The following is a 20950-nucleotide window of genomic DNA, read 5'->3' as shown; positions in this document are numbered from 1 at the left end:
ATGGCAACCATGTCAATTTTTTTCATTGGGACTGCCCTTAGGGCATGTTTAAAGGTAGAGCCCATTATCGACTCTTATCTGATCCACGTCAGCATCAAAAACCTATTTTATAATGATACGTAAGTCAAGTATAGTTTCTTAATTAATGAAATAAAATATTTTTTATTACGTTAGTTTCTTTTTTTTCCACCTTCATGCAAGAAAATTTTATTTAATAAATGCTAAGAGTCGACTCTAAGTCGTTGTCATACATGACAACAATTTTTCTCTCTTCTGCCCTTTCTTTCCTCAACTCATCTGATCATCTTCCGGACGGAGGAGCAGCCATGGCTGGAGGTGAGAGTGATGACTCGTCGGGTTCGTACACGGGGTGGCCGACCATCATGGAGGAGTCCCTGAACCCGCCGGCACACGCCACCGCTGCGACGGCGACGCCGACGCCTTGGGTCCTCCTCGATTTGCAGGCCTTCATGGCCAACCACCCCAACGCCACCACCGCGAAGTCCCAAACCAGGAGCGGCCAGCCCATCGAGGTATCCTTCTGGACCGCCCCGCCGCCGAGCGTCTCCTACATGTGCGTCCACTGCCCTGGATTGGATCCCACCAAGTTCGCGGCGGAGCCCACCATCATGGCCACGGAGGCGGACCTCGTCCTCCTCCGACTCGCCCTAGGGCCCTGGGACAACCGCTACGATGGAAGCTGCTATGACTACTTCGTCTATCACTCCGCCGCCACCAAACTGCGCTTGCTCCCGCACCCTGCCATCGACAGGTTCATTGACAACGAGGTTGGCCTGCTGCGCTGCGGCTCTGCTACTCCAAGCCGCCGCCTTGACCCCAGGAGATTGGGCCTGCACCCACATCCTGTCCCTGACGATGGTACCTTCGTCGTTGCTGCACTCTGTAACACCCACACTTCAGGATTCTTTGAGTACGCCCTCCACGTCTACCACTCCGGTGCAGATGCTTGGAGCTGCCATCCACTCTCCCTGCATGGCCTGGTCGACCCATCATTTACCCATGTTAATACCAAGGCGATCACTGTTGGAGGGAAAGCGGGCACCATGGGCTGGGTCGACCTCTACCGTGGTATCATCTTCTGCGATATTCTCTCTCTACACACTGACACCAGCAGCCCTGCGCTCCGCTACTTCCCGCTGCCGCCGCCTCTCAAACCCACCATGCCGTTCAGCGGCTCTGCAAGGCCTCTTCGTGACATTGCTGTTGTCCAAGGTCGAATCAGGTACACTCAGATGCAAGTTTTTACGAGGCGAACCTGCAGCAACGGCACCTTCTCTCGAGGTTGGACTGCTACCATCTGGAGTGCACCTGCCACCAATCCTTGGAAGCAGGGTTGGCGCCAGGACTACAAACTCAATTCTTCTGATCTCTCTGTTGATGGCAACACGTTGAATTTTGAGTTGCTGCCTAAGATTTTGGATGACCAAGCCACACCCCAGCAAACCTTGGAGAGACTTTATGTGGGCCATCCAACCCTAAGCTTGCACTCTGATGACACTGTTTGCTTCATGGCCAAGGTCGACCAATGGAATGAAATTACGTGGGTGCTTGCTGTTGACGTGAAGAACATGAGGCTAAAAGATGTGGCTCTGTATGGCTCAAAAAGAATTATTTGCTTTGGCTATGGCTACATGAGCAGTAAGATATCAGACTATCTTCCTATGGCTCCAGGTAATATTTGTTTTACTTGTTCATCCCTGACTCTTATCCGTTCCATTTCTAACCATCATAACCTTCCTGCTTTCAGAAACAGCAAACCTGCAAGTTGTAGTTGATAATAATATCTAAGCTATTAGGTCGATGCATATGGGCTAATCAATGGGAAACATGTTCTTTTGTCTTTGCTAACAAGAACAGGGTACATTGCTGTATGGCATGATAACCCTGTTACTATGGCATTGGGTGTACATGGTACTCCAGTCCAGGATGCTAATATTTGTTTGGTGTCAACAAGATAGGAGTATCTCGACACAGTTGACTAGGGAACACTTTGATGAGCTGATAAAACATATTACATAGATACAACCTGGATACATGCAAAGAAATCATCATTAAATGGAATGGAGATTTATGAACAATGCACAGTTAAATGGCTGTAGATAATATGACTCTAGAATGCATGCCTTTTCCTATACTCACAAAACATTACCTAAGAAACAGATGGTGGAAATGCATCACTTGTGCTTTCACAGAAAGAGCACATCACCTATGTTGATTTATCTCACCATGGAAATTTAGAGGGAATGGATAGAGATGTATAATTGAAAATTTGAGTAAAGGGCAAATACATTTTTTTTAAAAAAAACAACTTTGCTGCCCATCATAGATTTTTATCTAGGCGCAGGAGTCCTCCTGATATTTATCTAGATTTGAGCTACCATTTAGTTGTTATTGAGCCATTTTTTTGTCACTAAATATTTTCATGGCTGCAGGTTTAAAGGGTAGCCTAAAGCGACAAGGGGTTGTATTGACGGTACCCTCTCAAAAGAAGCAGACCCACATGGTGCATCTGTCTCCTCCCTCTTGGAAAGGTGGAGATCAGCAGAATTTTGGAACAAGTATGGGAGGCACAGAGGATATAATGGACTTGGACATTTTTTTTGGATGATGGGCATGGCTAACTGTGGCACATCTTCATGCCTTGTGTTAGACTTCTTATGGCCAGATATCTATTTATCTACTGTTTTATTAGTTCTATTTATGAGGGGTATTGCAGGTATTTTGTAGCGAGCATGAATATTCAGGGGATTATATTTATAGAAAAGTTCCATCTACTAGAGCACAACCTTAAGAGTGTGCTCTTGTTTATGCCCCTGTTTATTTTTTAATCAATGTAAGGAGGTTGTAGACCATATTTTCCTCTTATTGGTGTCAAATTGCTCACAAATTATGGATGTTTGCTGCTGGTAGTGTTGGGTGTCTTAAAGTCGATTGTTTTTTGATTGCTCCATATTAGGGTATTCTGCTGCAACCTGGTTTCCTTGTAGCTTTTGATTTTCTGTGAATGTGAATCTAGAATATGAAATCGGCAGACTGCAATTAACATTTGTTATGCCCTGGATGGCTTGGAACATCTTTGTGCCATCTTTGCGGTGAACATTTGTTTTCTTTATCAAAGCCATAAGTGCAGGGAGCAATTAAAGTAGACCTTGCATGGTAAACCAGCTGTTTCATTCTCACTAGTTCTTATGCTTACATCAACCTAAACACACCATATTATCAGCACTTTTGAATGGCACAAGCAGGAAGATGTAAACTGATGAGGCCACCTAGCATCAAGCAGAAGAGCAAGGTTGCTGACACTGGACCAAGATGCAGATCTGTGTCAGGACCCTCATGGGGAAGACCATCACGCTCAAGGTTGAGAGCAGCGACACCATTGACAATGTCAAGGCCAAGATCCAGGTATATGCGCAGGCTTAAGCTTTGCTTGCTTGGTTTCATTCGCTCTTCATGCCTGCACCGTTGCTTACTTGTTCTTTATCTGTGCATAGGCATCCCACCGGACCAGCAGCGATCTTCGTTGGTAAGCAGCTGGGGGATGGACGCAGAGTTCACTATCCACCTTGTCCTCTGCCTCCCGGTGGCATTATCGAGCCCTTGCTCCAGACCCTCGTCCTCAAGTACAACCAGGACAAGATGATCTGCCATTTACTTATGCTTGGAAGATTGGCAGGAATTATGAATCAATTATATGTGCAAAGTCTCCTTATGAGCTTAACTTTTGAGGCATACATTCTGCTGACCTGCCAATCAGCTCATGTGTATTTCATGACAATTTGTTTGCCATTTGTTATTGGATGCTACCATTATCTGTTGGGAAGACAAAAGTAGTAATGTTAGATGTGTTAAACAGTGAGGTGCATTTTCATATGAACTGTGTTTTATGATGTATTTCACTGCCTTAGCATACCCTGTTGAGTGATTTTATAGTTTTTTTTAAATGTCAGTCGGCTATCATTAAGTATCCTTGTGCTGCATCCAGAAGTTCCATGCAGTATATTAGAGGTGGTTGTCATTTGAGAAATTCTCAGATTGGCTGGAATGATGAATCAATTAGACGTGTGAACTCACTATATGATGTAAACTTTTGAGGCATAATTAGACCCGCCAAGTTCTGTACATTTTGTTTCACTGTGTTTTGCATTTGCTTGAGTCATGGTTGTTCTTTGCTTGTGATTTGTCAGCCATCATGTATCATATGGCATGGTAGCGATACATCTGTCTATCTGATAATGCTCCCCTTTTGGGTAGGCTGAGTTCAGCAGGTCGAAATAATGTACTTCACTGTTCTTCTGCAGGTTCTAAGCTCGGCTGCACCCCAGGTCTGTCAACTGCCACGAGAAGTGTCACGTGTGGCCACAGCAACCAGGTAATTATCAGTGTTCTAGCGTTGCTTCTATAGTTTTATATGAGAGTTAGACTTGAAGCATTGTTCTTTAGTGATGTTAATGGAAGCAACAGCAAATGGCACTATTTGATTTTTATAGGATTCATATTGTCCCTATTAATCCTGCATGGAATCCTCTGCTCTAGTTATGTTGGAAATGTTGCAGCATTAGCAGCATGTTTTTTGCCGGGGCAGCCAAAGACTAGATCCCTCATTTCATTAAGATTGGAATGAACAAGTATACAGACCAAGAGAAAACGGAAGAGAAAAGGAAAATCCTGGCTGAAACAGCCCAAGCCAGCTGCTGAAACGCAGCTGGGAAGAAAACAAAAAAAGACACCCTACTCCTTTGACCATTAACCTATCCCTTGAGGTTCCCGAAAGAAATCAGCTGCTGACCACACTCCAACTTCTTCCTTGAAAACACGGAACCACCGCGCGCTTGAATGGCTAACTTGTTCGCATTCCTTTCCTTCCAAAGCATCCAGGAGACCAGGAGCACCATGGTGTCCAAGTTCTTCCTGTAGTATTTCCGAAAACCTCTCCTTGCCACTGGCCACCGGGTGTCCAATTTGGCTCCAGACTCGCTTGGCAACGTGAATTCTGTTCGTGTCCAGCGTTAGCAGCATGTTAGGTTTTATGTCAGCTTTATTTGATTTGTGTTAGCAAGAAATGGTACTAGTATCTTAGCGCCAGCTTTCAGTATCCTCTGTCCAGGTATGTTGAGCCTTTTTTTTTCTGTCACTAAATATTTTACTGGCTGCAGGTATAAAGGGTAACCTAAAACGTCAAGAGGTTGTGTTGGTACTCTCCCACAAGAAGCAGACCCATATGGTGCATCTGTCTCCTCCCTCTTGGAAAGGTGGAGATCAACAAAATTCTGGAACAATTATGGAAGGTGGAGAGGTTATCATGGACTTGGACATCTCGTTTGGATGAGGAGCAGGGCTAAGGCCGCATTCGGATGGGTGGTAGTTATCTGACGCGGAAAACATATTAATAGATTAGTACATTAAATTAATTAATAGTTATAAAAATATATAAAATAGATTAATACTACCTCCGTTCCAAAATAAGGTCATTTTTCTTACAACGTTTTGACTCTTCGTCTTATTTGATTTTTTTTACGATTAATATTTTTATTGTTACTAGATGATTAAATTATAAAATGTGAATATCACTTTATGCGTGACTATTTTTTAAGTTTTTGTACAATGGTCAAAGCATTAGGCACAAAAATCAAAAAATAATAACGGAGGTAGTATGAATTTTTAAAGCAACTTCCCAATACAAAATTTTCATAAAAAACATACCGTTTATCAGTTCGGAAAGCATGCACATTAAAATGAGGGAAGGTGGTTCAGTAGTAGGGGGAGAAGAACGTGTCCTAAGTTGTGTTAGACTTCCTGTGACTAGATTATATATTTATACTGTTTACTCAGGTCTATACTTCTATTTATGAGGGGGTATTGCTGGTGTTCTGTAGCAAGCTGAATATTTAGGGAGTATATTTAGAGAAAGTTCCATAAAGTAGAGCACAACCTTAGAGCACGTGGTGCTCTTGTTTATGGCCCTGTTTATTTCTTATCAATGTAGCGAGTTTGTAAACCATATTTTACTCTCAGTGGTGTCAAATTTGCTTACAAGTTATAGATGTGTGCCTCCTGGTTGCGTTGGGTGTCTTAAGTCGATTGTTTTTTGAATGTTTCATATTAGGCTAATTTGGTTTCCTCGTAGCTTTTTCATCTTCTGTATATGTGAATACCAATATACCATATATCTTGGTGCCATCTTCACGGGCAAATATTTGTTTTTCTGTGTCAAAGCTGTGGGGTGCATAAAGCAATTGAAGTAGATCTCCTCCCCATCTTTTCACTTATGCTATAAAATAAAATTTAAATTTCAGCCATAACTTTGGAGTTGACTTTAGGTCTTTTTTTATCGAAGTTTATTTTTAACTTTAGCTTTAGATCGCTAATAATACATATATATAATTTTTACTTAAATTATATTTCATTTGTCATTTTCTTTTTCCATTAAACATCGTCCTCTTATTTTGCATGGTAAGCTGGCAGTTTCATTCTAATGAATCATTTATGTGCTTACAAGTTACAATGATCTAAACGCACCATTTTATCAGCACTTTTGAAATGCACAAACAGTAAGATATAAGCTGATGATCATCAACCACAAGAACTAACACAGACGAATTGCTTGCTAGCGCATTTCAGATTCAGCATAGAACTGCCCCGTTTCCCAGAAGAGATTTGCTTCGGTCTTAATAAAAAATACCTCTACCTCGAGGTACCGGTATATTAAGGTACCAAATCATTTCTGACTATTGGATCTAGCTGAGTAGGATCCAACGATTTATGATTAGGTACCACGAGGGTATTTTTTGTTGGACTGAAGTAAATCTCTTCATAGAAATATTGATTGTCAATTCAGAAATGATTAAAGAGTATAGTTAGCCCCCAGAAAAGTGAAGTGAATGTTTATGGAATCAGCCATCGGTAAGAGCATAAAAATTTTATTGGAGTAACTTATACGTTACCGTGAACATCCCAATTTATATAAATCAATGGTGTAAACCAAGAAAATAAAAATACCGTAACTCAACGAAAAACCGGATCGAAAAAAACACTCACAAGCAGTATCTCTGAATTTTGCAAAAACTTCATACACCAAAAAGTCCAGATAAATTTTAGCAAAAAAAATTGAAATTTGATTTGATTTTTGAGAAGTTGGGAAAAAAAAACGCGAAATCTGAAGCGGTTAAAAATGATCGGTTTGTAGTGAGCAGCATCGTTCGTTTCGTTGACATGGAGATGGCATTCGGCAAGCAGAAGGGAAGGGAAGGGATGTTGCGAAGACAAGACGCTCTGGCGGCTCTCTCCTTCCTCCTCCTCAGCCTCTCTCTCGCGGTCGTGGCTTCGGGTTTTGTCACGCAAACCCTAGCTCCGCCTATGCGCCCCAAACCCTAGGCTAGGCCATGCGAGCCTCCTCCGCCCCCATGGAGCCCTCCTCCGCCCCTCGCAGATCCGCCGCCCCCGACCCCAAGAAGCCTCGCCTCGCCCAGCACCCGCCTCCTCCCCCCGCCCCCGCCCCCAGGGATCCCAGATCTTACGCCGCTGCCAATGGCGCCGTCGACCAGGCGCAGGTGGACGAGCTCGTCGTGCAGTACCGGGCCGCTCTCGCGGAGCTCACCTTCAACTCCAAGCCCATCATCACCAACCTCACCATCATCGCCGGCGAGAACCTCCACGCCGCCAAGCCCATCGCCTCCCTCATCTGCGCCAACATCCTCGAGGTTCATCTCTTCCTCTTCCTCTTCCTCTATGCTATTCCATACCATTCCCCCTTGTCCTCTCTCTCTCTCTCTCTCTCCATGTAAAACTATCAGCTAGTACCAGTCAGTCTGATGTGATGTACGTCTTGTGCTAGATGCAGTACGCATGCTCCCATGTTGTATTCTAGTCTACATGACATAGCTAATCGAGATCCCTTTGCTGTGATGTTGCCAAATCTCGTCTTGTTTGCTAATGAACTTACCACTGACCTAATTTTCGAACGAAAGGTACAACACGCCCAGAGCAACTCTGTGTTTGTCTCCGTTGATGTATGCAAACATCATGCTAATGAATGTATCGATATGCACTACATCTATCTCTTACTTCCTATCATTTCTACGTGTGATTGCCCATGCACTACTCTTGTATGATGCCAAGGTCCGTGGTTCTATGCGCTTTACCGTTGTTAAAGTTTCATGGCGAAATCCATTTCAACCAACTGCGTCACGATTTTACGCCTGTGGGATCATAACATCACCGAATGAATTTCAGACTTACATGGCATGACAAAAGGATATTACTGTTAGGGGGTTCAAAGTGTCACACTATGGCAGTGTTCAGTGATGGAAAATATAAAAAAGTTATCACTCCATTGTTGAAAAATATACCAGGCTTTGATCTCTACTCTTCCACTATCTGGTCTGCAGATTTGTGCTGCGCTGCATGTCAAACTGTTCTCAATCAAATTGTATACCTCATCTTGACCATTTCACACGGAATGGATCCAGATTTCGGAAAGCCACATTTATGTTTGAATTGTTTAGCATGTTCTTGTAAAGGTGAAACTGTATAAATCATGATGAATGGATGTGGAAACGCTGCACCTCACAAATGGCCTACACTGTGCGGTGTTCACTTCTTGTTTTATAACATGCAGCTCTCCTCAGGAGATGATGCCTACTGCTAACTCTTGCATTTCAGCTAGGCTCGTTATCTTCACATATTGTGTGTTTGAACAAAATATTGTTGAATTTCTTGACAAGTAGGGGTAACTCAACTAACAAAAGAAGGAAAATTGTTGGGCTTTCTCTATGTGAGGATCATAAAGCAAGTTTATATTGGTCTGTTGTGTAGCAGATTCCCGTTGTTCTAGTGGGGACAGCTATTGACCAGTTGTAGCAGAGTGACTTTCCCTTGGTGTATTGCAACAACATTTCTGTGATTATCTTTTTCCATTGTAAATCTGTATAGTCTATTTATGTAATTGTATTCTCATAAGTAGAAGGGTATGCCTATTTCATTTGTTGGCTGCTTGTGCTTGTAGGTTCCAAGTGAACAGAAGCTACCATCTCTTTATCTACTCGACAGTATTGTCAAAAATATTGGAAAAGATTATGTTAAACATTTTTCTGCAAGATTACCTGAGGTTAGTAAATAATTCTTCTCGCCCTTCTATCCTTATTTGTTACATGATAGATGAGTTAACCAGGTTAATGGAAAGATAACAAGTCTTGGTCTCTTTTTGTATGACATGAACCTAATCAACCGTATTTTCTTGGGTTGTTCCTTGTTACTATAGGTGTTTTGCAAGGCATATAGGCAGGTTGATTCTTCTATACACAATAGCATGAGGCACCTATTTGGAACATGGAAAGGAGTGTTTTCTCCAGCTTCACTCCAATTGATTGAGAAGGAACTTGGCTTTCAATCATCTACCAATGGGTCATCAGGCGCTGCACCATCAAAGCCTGATTCTCAATCCAATCGTCCATCCCATAGTATTCATGTGAACCCAAAATATTTGGAAGCAAGGCAACAGCTCCAACCGAATAAGGCAAGTAAACATCTTGTTTTGTGAAATTTTCTAGATGTAGCTATTCAATACTCTGTCATCTTGAGTGTCATATCAAGAAAGACAGTGATGGATATTGCTCCATTTAAAAATTTTTTTTTTAAAAAAAACATGTTCGTAGCATTGCTACTGCTGCTTTATACTGTTGCACCATTGTGATTTTTCATCTCATGTTTCTTTCGACAGGGGATACTGGGAGCTGGTGCTAAGACTACTACCGTTTCTGATTCCGGTGATGATATTGAGAGGACTAGCAGGACAACTATTGATAGAGGTGCAGGGCGGCGGCTGGATGCTTTGAACTCTAGGCCTGTAAGTTCATTGTTTTATCATTAATATAAGTGCTTAGATGTCTTACTTTGATATATATATATACACACACTCATCTTTTATGTTTTAACTTTGATATGTGGAATGCACAGCGGGCACAAAGGGACCCTTTTAGCAATCCTATTCATGAAAAGCAAGATAGAGATATGAGGGCCGTTGGATTCTCCAACATTTCACAGCAGCCTGTTGTGGTAACTGCTCAAGTTCGCTCGAAACCTAAAGGTCAAGATGGAAGTGGCGGACCATATTATACTGCCGGGGTTGGTTCTTCTGAAGAACAGTTTGACAGGCGCAGCAGTTTTTATGCAAACAAGGATGTTAAACCATCAGGGTCTGCACGTCTAGATACTGCACTTCTCCCAACTCCTGTTAGTAATTCTGACAGGATTGGTAGGCAGTCATCTAACAAAAGCTGGAAGAATTCTGAGGAAGAAGAGTACATGTGGGATGATGTGCGTTTTCAAGGAGCAGATTATGGAGGTACCAGTTCCACAAGAAAAAGAGAATGGATGCCTGATGATGGAAATGTTGGGAACTTTCAAAGGGTTAAATGGGCAGAGGCGGGAGGACCTTTGGATCCTGACTTGCACAAACTAGACAACTTCCAAAGATTTGGAAGTGCAATGGGTCAAGATAGAAGAACTGCACCATATATGGTATGTCAAAAACTTATACTAGAAAAGCATATTCAGTACTTGGATAGATATAGCATGTTAATCACTTGTACATAATGATGTTAGATAGTTTTAACTGCGTCTTTGCTCTCAACTATGCAATACATATATTTCATCTTTGCACTATTTTGGATGAGATGCTTGTAATCTGATTTGTCCTTTAATTGTTCAGGATCATGAAGAGGACCTTCATGGTAAGCGTGAGGTGGAACCAAGAATTGATAGGGATATGCTCCCTGAAGGACAACTGTTGTCGTCGTCTCGTGGTTCCTCTCTCTGGTTATCACAGGAAAAACCTGTCCCAGGCATTGGGTCAGATCCTAGGATATCAACATTTTCCAATCAGCCAGCAGATAGGTCTACCATTTATCCTGCCACCTTGTCAACAAGCATCACTTCATCTGTACCTGTTGGGCTGTCAGGAGCATATGCTGGACGATCAAGCCTAGAACATGCAAATATCGTACCGACAAGATCAACTGAGACTATAGCGCAGCAAAAAAATAGATATTGGTCAGCTTCCTCGCCACCAATCCAGTCAACACCTGCATCCTTTGTACGCCAGAATTCCCCAAGTCCTGCAGAGGTTGATTACCCTTCCAGACCATTCTCACAATTGGGCCAAAATCCTCCTGAAGACTATAACCAAAGAGCTCATGCCTTGGCTCAAAATGCCGCACTTTCTCAGGGCAGACCTAATCTTCTGGGTGGCCCTTCACAAGCTTCCCAGCAGATTGAAAAGCACCCTGCATTGCAGTCAAAGCAACATATCAAACCACCTGATCAACTGCAGGCAAGCTTTTCACTTGAAAATTCATCTTCACTATTTAAACCTTCAATCCAGCTGCCTATTTCTGTTGGCATGGGGCATCAGCAGCCTGAAGAAGTATCTTTGCCCAGTGCTTCTACTCTTATGAGCTCAGATCATTTAAGTGCTAGTAATTTGTTGGCTGGCCTTATAAAGAGTGGATTCAAACCAAATGAGCAACCTCCTCTTCCAAGTGGGCCACCTCCTCATGTTTCTACATCTCTTCCAGCTTCTTCGTCATCGATACACCTTCCAGTTAGTGATACTTTGAAGCCTCAGTCATCAAACTCTCAGCGCCCACCGTTGCCACCAGGATTGCCACTCTCTTTGCCATTTGTGTGCCCGACAACACAGACTTCGGAGAAAGCTGCACCACTCACTAGTCTTCTCAGTTCCCTGGTTGCAAAGGGATTAATTTCTTCACCTTCTACTGATTCAACTGTTGCGGTCTCACAACAGCCTAGTAAATCAGATCTGAACACACCAGATCTTACTACTTCAGCTCCATCCTTGCCCTTTGTCCAGCCTTCAGTTAAAAAGGAAACAGCCCACCAAAATTCATCTGCCCCAACTAAAGCTCAGGTACCCCAACCTGCTGAAGTCAAGGTGAAACCTGCAGAAATCAAAATGTTAGACCTCATTGGCTTTGAGTTCAAGCCTGAGATGCTTCGCAAGTACCATGAACATGTGATCAGCACCCTCTTTGATGACCAAAGTCATCAATGTAATACATGTGGTCTAAGATTCAGACTTGAAGAAGAGCTCTCTGTGCACACTGCATGCCACGAGTCGAAGCAAACTGAGGCTAAAAATATTGGTATCGCACCTGAAAAATGGTACCCTAGCAAAAACAGTTGGATTGATAGATCAAATGAAGTGCAGAATAGTGTCCTGGAATCTGCTTCTTCAGATGCAGATTTGACCTCTGAAGATGAAGCTTGTGAGTTAATGGTTCCTGCAGATGAGAGCCAGATTATCTGTGTACTTTGTGGAGAGCGATTTGATGACATTTATTCTGCCGAGAAGGATAGCTGGATGTACAAGGATGCAGTATATTTTGATTCCCCAAAGATAGAAGGCAGCAGTGGGGACAGTGCTGAGAGCAAAGGCCGTGTACCCATAGTCCATGCAAGATGTATGTCGAATGATGGCATGGAGGTTGATTAGCATTGCTTCCATACACAGGGGTAGAAGCAGTAGCAACAGAAACAGTTCGAATGATGAGATTGAGGAGGATTATCAGGAAATTCGATGCTTAACAGACGCTCAAATGAAATGATGCCACAGAAGTGGGTTTGAATGAGGGATGACACGCAGCAGCAGCTGAAACGATGCTGTCGGGGTGATGATACAGGTGGATTAGCGTGAAGTTGACAGCCTCGCACTCTGTACAAGTAAATTTTGGTCAAATGTTGTCATCCCTCGGTCACCATATATCGCGAAGAAGGTGCTTACACAGAATAAATTCCAAGTCCATTTCTGGCCTTGTCAACCGATCATCTTACAATCGAGATGTTCGGCGGGGTTCTGATGATACAGTTTTGGTTCAATCGAAGGGAAATGATCTTTCTGTTCATAGGAGGGCAGCTTGTATGTTATAAGGAGAGTGTATTGTTTCATTAGGAGGGAAAGAAATAGGTGATCGCTGTCAAGAAGTTACTGCTGTTTTTGACAAACTTGTCGCATCTTCCGAGAGAACGAACTAGCGATTTTGTACTTAAAAAAGAACTGATAATGGATGCAGAATTAAACTAGCTACTTATTGTTTGCCTGCGTTAATGTAGTGTTCATCGGTGTAGTTCGATGCTCCTTTCATCCTTTGGCATTGTGATGCATAAGATTGTTTATGATCCCGGGAAGTAGATATGGGTATTGGAGATGCAAGCTAGTTGTACTGCAGAAACGTGCCAGCAAGCATGAAACTGTATGTAAGCAACCAGCCTAATGTGTGATGATTTGCCTCTGATGAACTCCTGTATAAGGCCAGTTGGAATTTATTTTTATAAACGTCCCTGCAGAACCATGACCTGTGTTAGGAATGCCTCTGATGCGGTTCGTTGAACGCCACCAACCAACCAACCAATAATTTAGTCATGGACTTTGTGTATGGATACAGATAAGTGCTCCTCTAGTCCGAGAAGATGGGTGGGTGTCGGCGTCTCAAAGCAACAAGATGAAACAGACATCAACCTTACGTGATGGCGTGATGCCATGGAAGTTTGGTAGATAAAAATGAAATGTACTAGTAGTAAGTATGTTTTCGGTTGTTTCAGCACAGAAGTGTAAATCATCTGTCTAGTGTAATCGCAGCAGGAGCCTCCTCGCATTTCTATTCTTTCTCCAAATTTAAGTCACAATAAGCAGCAGCTAGCAAAGCACTAGCAAGAAGAAGAAAGAAGCAACAAAAATGAGATGAATTAAATTGCAAATGCAAGCAGGATCAGGATGAGGAAGAGGAGGTGGCCCAGGGCGTCATGTCCATTGGGTAGCTGCCGAGCACCCGGAGGAAGGAGGTGAACTCCTGGATCTCCGCGAGCGCGTTCTGCGCCCTCACCTCCGCCATGGACGCCTGGAAGTCGATGTAGAACATGTACTCGAAGTGCTTGGCGGTGCCGACGTTGGCGTCGTCCACGAGGCGGATGGGGCGGTGCCGGTGCGGCCGGCTCTCGATCTTGGTCAGGCTGATGTCGCGGAAGGCGAAGGTGGACAGCACCTTGAAGAGGACGGACGTGCCCTCCCGGTCGTGGGCGAACACGATGCTCGTCTTGAAGGGCCGGTCGGTGCGCGGGATGATGGGCTCCCGCGCCAGCATCATGAACCGCGTCACGTTGCCGGCGTCGTCCTGGATCCCGTCGGCCAGCACCTGGAGGCCGTACAGGTCGCCCGCTCGGGACGACGCGATGGCGGCGGTGTCCCGCAGCCCCGCGGCGGCCACGTGCTCGGCGGCGGCCGCGGTGTCGTCGAAGGCCTCGCGGGCCACGTTGAGGCCCATGGCGTTGAGGGTGAGCTCGCACTGCGCGAGCGCCTGCGGGTGGGAGATGACGCGGGTAAGGAGCTCCCTGCAGACCCCCGGGAGCGCGAGGAGGCAGTGGTGGACGGGGAGCTGGACCTCGCCGACGATGTGGAGGCGGTGGCGGAGGAGGAGGTCGTAGTTACGGTGGATGCTGCCGCCGAGGGAGTTCTCGACGGGGAGGACGGCTCGGTCGGCGATCCAGAGCTCGACGGCCTGGAAGGCGACCTCGAACTGGTCGCAGGGGATGGCGTCGCAGGACGGGTAGGCCTTGGCCGCCGCCGCCTCGCTGTACGCCCCCGGGACCCCCTGGTAAGCCACCCGCAGCTGGCTGCCGTGCATGGGCGCCGGGGAGAGATCGCTGATGCTCAGCGGCCGCGGAAGGTTGGAGACGGGCAGTAGATCCAGCTCGGCCGGCGGGGCGTGGTCGGCCTTGATGCTTTTGCTTTTGCTTTTGTTGGTGGTGGCGAGGATGGCAGCGCAGGTGGTCTGCCAGTCGCCGCGGGAGGAAGGGGTGGCGCGCGCGGCCGTGGATCTGCGGATCTGGCCGGGGCGTGGCGCTGCCGAGGCTGCGGCCGCGGCGGCGGTCTCCATCGATCCCGCAGCGCGGGAGAACGCGAGCAAAGCAAAAGCAAAGCTTCTCTCTTCTCACTTCTTTGTGCGTCGAGAAGAAGATAGACGCCGCGCCCGCTGAACCCGTTGCGGGTGGCCCAGATTTAATTACTACTTTTACCTTTTTTTTACCAGAAAAGTGTTTATCCTAACTAAAAATATTAAAGACCGGAGCAAGTATTTCTCAAATCAAATCTTATAACTCCTCTCATGTCAATTTTATCTGTCGTTTTTACTTAGACTTCATCTTTAGTTCAATCTCTTTTTTTCCCTAAAGACTTTACTTTTAAATGAATTATTTATTTGAATTTGGTAAAGTGGGACCAAATGACTTGGGATATAAAAAAATCTACAACAATTGCAGTGAAATAAATAGCTTTGCATTGAAATAGGAAATAGGAGCAGGGCACGACGACGGCGGTGTGTTTAGAGAATTTGATACGATAGATGATTATGCACTGCTATTATTTAGTTGTCATCATTTTGTAGTAGCATAAATACAAGTACAGTGATCAGAATCAGTTGTACTAATTACTATGTGCAGGGAGAACATTTCTGGTTAGGAATATGATAAAATAGAAAAGAAATGCGTTGCTTGCCTCACCTCAGGGTTGAAAAGCAAGGTGAATCGGCTGAAGAGGGTAGCAATCGAATCATTTTCAGTCAACAAGCTAAGCTACTGGTGCAGTAGTTTTGTCACTTCACTTAAGAATTCAACGACAGCCTCGCCGTGCGCTTGCGATCGATCAAACGTATCTACAGAACGAGGAGCTGAAATCCGGTGCGATGGCTTGCCTTGTTTTGTTCTGCTGCAAAGAAGAAGAAGAATAGCAAGCAAGAACATTGGAATTGGTTGATGCATCTGCCGACAAGACTGTAACAGATGGGTTGAAGTAGGTCAGTGAGGCTGTTGTTTCTGACGGCCAGATGCTCAAGATTAATTTGGCAACATGCATTCGGTATCGTCCCGCTGAGTCGGCTATCGGAAAGACGAAGCTGCCTAGTGAATCTTTCATGTTCAAGTATCACAACATCTAGGTGAATCTTACATGTTCAGGTATCACAACATCTAGGTGAATTTTACATGTTCAGGTATCACAACAACGCCCACTGCACTAGGCTCTACAACGATGCAATTGCTGGGCAAAATCTTTGGATTAATACACATAAGGGAAGATCCTCCAAGGCACAAGCTTGCAATATTCTACCCAGATCTCTTTGTACTTCTCTGAGCACCTTGCTTCATCTCTTCTTTCCCTCCATATCAGCAAGATGAACAGGTATGTAGGATAGAAGTATGGGATCACCGAACTGCACCAAAACGGTTAAGGTTTATTTATGATGATAATCAAATTGAATAGGAGATTCACGTCGGAAGATCATCACCTGGTTCCACAAGGTAAGCTAAATGAAAGTGCTAGCAGTATATCCCCAAGATAATTACAGTGCCTTGCGATTCCCCTGTATTGGATGAAAAGGGGATTCATTATTTCATATTGTAAAAGACTAGTACTTAATAAGCATGATTAGTCTAAAGGAAGAAAGGAACATGCAAAGTTCGAATAGCTGACCCAAACTATTAAATATTGTTTTTCCAGAACTACACAATAGTTGATTAATAGTGATATAGGTACACTACCGAAAACCTTTTTTTTTTACAGAAAACACAACCCAAATTTGTCGCAGTTGTGATAAACATCATCTAGTTGCAATGAATTCTGACCTGTGCGTTAGCTGCTTACCTACTCGCAAATATTTTTTTTCTAGTATTTCCCTTTTTTCCCTCAACTCACCAGCACCAGATAAATCTTTAGATCATTAGGAACACATATATAAATGTTTTGTTCACAAACTATTTTTTGTTTGTAAATGTGTCATTTTGTTTTTTTTTCATGAAAAAGCCAAAAATGGCCTCCTAGAGCAAAAGTTAGTCAACAACACACTACAGAACTCGTATTATGGACAAAGCAGTTAATAAAGGAGAAAACGTGCACCAGCTTCATAAGATGCATCCATCTTACCAGTAGCCAGATGCAAGTAGCTTTCCCCCAACAAGTTTGGGAGGTTTGCCCCAAATAAGAGCTTTAGGGTTCTTCTTGAAGACGTGTTTTTGTTTGTTGGCTCCTCTGAACACAAGATAGCTGCAGGCCCCAAATAAGGAATTTTTCCAAAGAGAATAGAGTGCAAAAAACAGGCTATATGTAATATATAATCAAACAGCAGGTTCTAGTAACATGGGAAGAGTACCCAATAACAAAAATGGTGCAGTTCACTATAGCAGCCAAATGGGACAGCTCCACTTTATTTCTCAAAAGCCACCATCCCTGGTCATCACCATTATCAAATTTAATTAATATGTTGAATGTCAAACACCTGACTTAATGACTAACAAAAGAGGCATGTGTGCTTTTACTTGACTTGTAAACATGATAAACCTTGGAAATAATTAAAGGTATAAACATAAATCTAATACATGAATGTACACTGACTGAAGCAGCAACATGGGTCAAAATTAGCAAGTCCAGAATTAAAAAAAATGTGGATGCAACACCTGAATGGTGAAGGTAAATGGAATGAACACCAGATCACCAAAAACCAGCATGAAGCCCAGCCTTTCCGCAATAATGTCCCATCTGGAATATTTTTTTTGGAAAAACATCAGATGTATGGAAAAACAACGAGGCATGAACTTTGTCCTTGCTGTTCACACTGGATTGATATTCTCCATCTTTATGTTAGAGGGCAAAATGGTATACTTACGTTGAGGTCATGAATTCCTCATGAACAAAGTAATCTACAATATACCACTACATGACAAAACAGAACTAGTATCATTAACAATGGAGTGTACAATGCTCAAAAGAAGAAATGGCCATGTCCAATACCACACAAAAGAATTGGTAGAGAATGACTGAAAGATTGGCTGAACCAGCTAGGTAGCTCTTTGCAAACAACGATAGGTTGATAAATAACCATGCCATCATCCCAGCTCTCACAAAAAAGAACCTGCAAGCATGGCAAATAGAAAAGAAATCATCATAGGCATTCCAGTCTCCTCCAAATATTTATCGTCCAAAAGATAAATAATGGGAACAACTTGAGAAGAGGAAAATAACTGGCTATGGATATCTAGTTTATATGCCACTAATAAGGATTCATAGTAACTCACAACAATTTTTTCCCAAAAAAAACCTATGACAGTTACAAGACTTTAGTAGATGGTGAACAAAAAAATGAAAAGCAAAATTTATCTAATTTCTCCACCGAGAAGATAGAAACCAGTAAGTCTTAATATTCTGGTTCAAGTGGAACAAAACAAATAGTTGTGACAGTGTAAACTCGATTTTCAACAGACCCTAACATTCTTGGAGAGCTTATTTGCTCAACAACACTACTTCCTCTTTTAGAACCAGTCAACTGCACAATAAAGAAGTGCTCAATTTGAACCAACTTGTCATTGTGCATAGACTATATGCGTCAAATAATTCGATGGGAATATTATAGAACTAATCAAATAATCCAGGTATAAAAAATGCACTTGCACTGGAAGCAATAAGCCAATAACGCAATTATCACAATCATGCTGCCATTCAAATATTTGATTATATCCAAAATTTGAGCAAGAAGACAAGACATGGCCGACATACTTGAGGTCAACTCCCATGAAATGAGGATTGAGCTGCACTCCCAACCACCTAGTAGACAGTGATCAACATGACAATTATCAGTATTAACTTATATGATAAATAAAGAAGTCAGTTTCCTGGAGTTAGCTGGCTAATTGAAAATGAGACACATAAACTTCAAATGGTAATTTTTCACTCATTATGGTTTTCTATAGAATAAAATATAGAGTTTCTTATACCAATCTTGTATGAAGCTCCCACTGACATGCGGTTTCAAGGAAGAACTTTTATGATGGGACCTTAATCCTGAATAATACAGTAAGAAAGTGACCTGAAATACAAGAACGTGAAATGAGTCGACAGAAAGAACTATTGATATTTGATTCCTGACCATACGTTACTGAACACTAAATGCCAACAGTTAAATGGCGTAGCCAAACTAGTACTTTTTCCATCCCAAAATATAAGAACTTCTGAAGCTTTATATGGAGATTAAGTAGGCGGAACTAAATGAGGGATGGTTGTGATTGGTTGAGATGAGGAAGTAGATGAAAAAAATGAATAAGTAATTATTGTGATTGATTGACAAGGGTGGTTAGGTAGAGAAGTTGCTATATCTGGAGGGCGACTTTTGAACACTAGAGGTTGGTATATTTTGGGACAAAGGTAGTAGGACTATATCACTGCATATCATATTCTTTTTCTATTTCTAGCAAATTCTAGACATGTCCAGGGTGACTAATTTTAGCTGTACCAAATCATAAAGGCAGTAATTGGGGCTAAAACAGGGGAGAATCAAATATATGGATGGCTGTTTAAGATCGATTCATTTTATTCTGATTCGTTATGTTTCTTTGGTTATTAAACTTAGACTTTGCACCTAATTTAAAGTCTGTCTCTTCATGATTTCAGATGTAGGGAGGTGAGGTGAAGTGATGGCACCTACAATAACACTAAAAATGAAGGTGGCAGACAGCAGCTCGATTCCACGGTCAGCTATGACCTGCAAGCATAAGAAAACGAGATGAAGCCAGGGAACAGGTCAAAGCTCACTGGTTGAGGGAAGCACAGAGAGTAAGTAATCAAGCAAGCTCACCGTAGGGGACATCCATCCCATGTAGACGCCGAGCGAAGAGAGCCCCAGCAGGAGGAAGAGCGAGAGCAAACCTGCGGATCACGCACGCACGCACGCATGATGCGGGCCGGGCTAAAAGCAGAAAAGGAGCAGGGCAAGCGCAGCGGTACCATTGCAGCGGTAGTGGAGGCGAGAGGAGTCCGGGAGGACGGCTCCGGGGACGAGCTTGCCGGGGAGGATGGCGCCGGCGGCGGCGAGGTAGGCTAGGTAGGAGAAGAGCACCACCACCTGAAGAAGAAGAGAATGGAGGGAGAAGTGGTAAGGAGGAATGCCAATCCGGGAAGAGGGAGGGAGGGGAGGGGGGGACGCACTGCTCTCCAGGAGGGCACCAGCGCCGCCGCGACGTGCTCCATTGTCCGGCGGCGAGGATAAGACCAAGGGATCTCAAGCCTCTCTCTTACTCGACTCTCCAGAGGCCCATGCAGGCCTGCCTAAGCCCTAAGCCTAAGGTTGGAGCACTAATTTATTACTATTAGCTGCACGATTTGGATTTATTACGTAGTTATTATACTACTACTAGGAGTGTTGTTTGTTTTTTGTTTTGGACTCTGCAGGCTACACTAGTAGGGTTATCATTATAGTTGGTTATAAAAAGTTCAAATGACATATTAGTAAATGAGAAATAATTTGTATATACGTGATTTTAGCGTTATAAAAGTAAATGCTGAAAAATCAACTACGATAAAATAAATTCTCTAAAAATTAGCTCTAAATTTAAAATTCAAATTTTAGCTTATGGCATCTCCGCGACGTGCATAAATTGATTCGTAGAACTAAATTTTGGGAACTAGATTAGAAACGTATCTCTAAGAGATTCTCAAATCTATTCTTAATATTTACGCATTCATAAAATCAATTCTCTCATATTCTAAATGTAAGGCAAAACATGTGTTCCAAATACAAGTTATTTAATTTTAGGCTTTTGTTGGAAGATGGCAAAATTTTTATGTCCAATATTTTTCTTAGGTGAACCCAATAAAAGATTTTTAAAAATAAAGTATTATCATTCTATTAAAGATGCTCCAACATAAGTTCGTTCTTTCTACTTGCAACATAAACTAAACTCATATGGCACTAGTATAGGTAAGACTCTCAACACTCATCTTTTCGTTTCAAATTATACTTATAACCCAAAATTCAAATTTTCAAACTTAAATTTAGAATCAATTCTGAGAGTATTTTCACCAAAGTTTATTTTCCAG

General features: G+C 43.0%; 4 protein-coding genes and 2 non-coding genes across 6 annotated transcripts; 4 read left to right on the top strand and 2 right to left on the bottom strand.

Annotated features, from left to right (window-relative positions):
* The first annotated feature begins 326 nt into the window (after positions 1–326).
* LOC102715238 lies at positions 327–2932 on the top strand. Its single transcript, XM_006661494.3, has 2 exons — positions 327–1692; positions 2454–2932. The coding sequence occupies exons 1-2, from the start codon at positions 327–329 to the stop codon at positions 2627–2629; spliced, it is 1542 nt and encodes a 513-aa protein (XP_006661557.3). The 3' UTR covers positions 2630–2932.
* A 756-nt stretch (positions 2933–3688) lies between these two features.
* On the top strand, positions 3689–3776 carry LOC121055410. Its single transcript, XR_005812537.1, has one exon. It is a non-coding gene; the product is annotated as a small nucleolar RNA Z266 (small nucleolar RNA).
* A 278-nt stretch (positions 3777–4054) lies between these two features.
* LOC121055411 lies at positions 4055–4137 on the top strand. The gene has a single exon (XR_005812538.1). It is a non-coding gene; the product is annotated as a small nucleolar RNA Z266 (small nucleolar RNA).
* A 3112-nt stretch (positions 4138–7249) lies between these two features.
* On the top strand, positions 7250–13417 carry LOC102714952. Its single transcript, XM_040527495.1, has 6 exons — positions 7250–7721; positions 9026–9127; positions 9281–9535; positions 9740–9865; positions 9976–10539; positions 10730–13417. Exons 1-6 carry the CDS (start codon positions 7404–7406, stop codon positions 12530–12532), a joined length of 3168 nt encoding a protein of 1055 aa, XP_040383429.1. The 5' UTR covers positions 7250–7403; the 3' UTR covers positions 12533–13417.
* Positions 13418–13781: 364 nt separating this feature from the next.
* Positions 13782–15038, bottom strand: LOC102714675 (arogenate dehydratase 3-like). Its single transcript, XM_040527497.1, has one exon. It carries the CDS (start codon positions 14967–14969, stop codon positions 13806–13808), a length of 1164 nt encoding a protein of 387 aa, XP_040383431.1. The 5' UTR covers positions 14970–15038; the 3' UTR covers positions 13782–13805.
* Positions 15039–15972: 934 nt separating this feature from the next.
* LOC102714404 (delta(14)-sterol reductase) lies at positions 15973–20168 on the bottom strand. Its single transcript, XM_006661491.3, has 13 exons — positions 20060–20168; positions 19859–19976; positions 19710–19780; positions 19560–19616; positions 18853–18944; positions 18635–18682; positions 17873–17993; positions 17748–17794; positions 17539–17620; positions 17235–17311; positions 17009–17128; positions 16374–16448; positions 15973–16298 (listed from the first exon to the last, which is right to left on the bottom strand). The coding sequence occupies exons 1-13, from the start codon at positions 20099–20101 to the stop codon at positions 16145–16147; spliced, it is 1104 nt and encodes a 367-aa protein (XP_006661554.1). The 5' UTR covers positions 20102–20168; the 3' UTR covers positions 15973–16144.
* Positions 20169–20950: the final 782 nt, after the last annotated feature.

Source organism: Oryza brachyantha, chromosome 9 (genome assembly GCF_000231095.2).
Source record: "Oryza brachyantha chromosome 9, ObraRS2, whole genome shotgun sequence".
NCBI lineage: Eukaryota > Viridiplantae > Streptophyta > Magnoliopsida > Poales > Poaceae > Oryza > Oryza brachyantha.
This window is presented reverse-complemented; position numbering and strand designations above follow the sequence as displayed.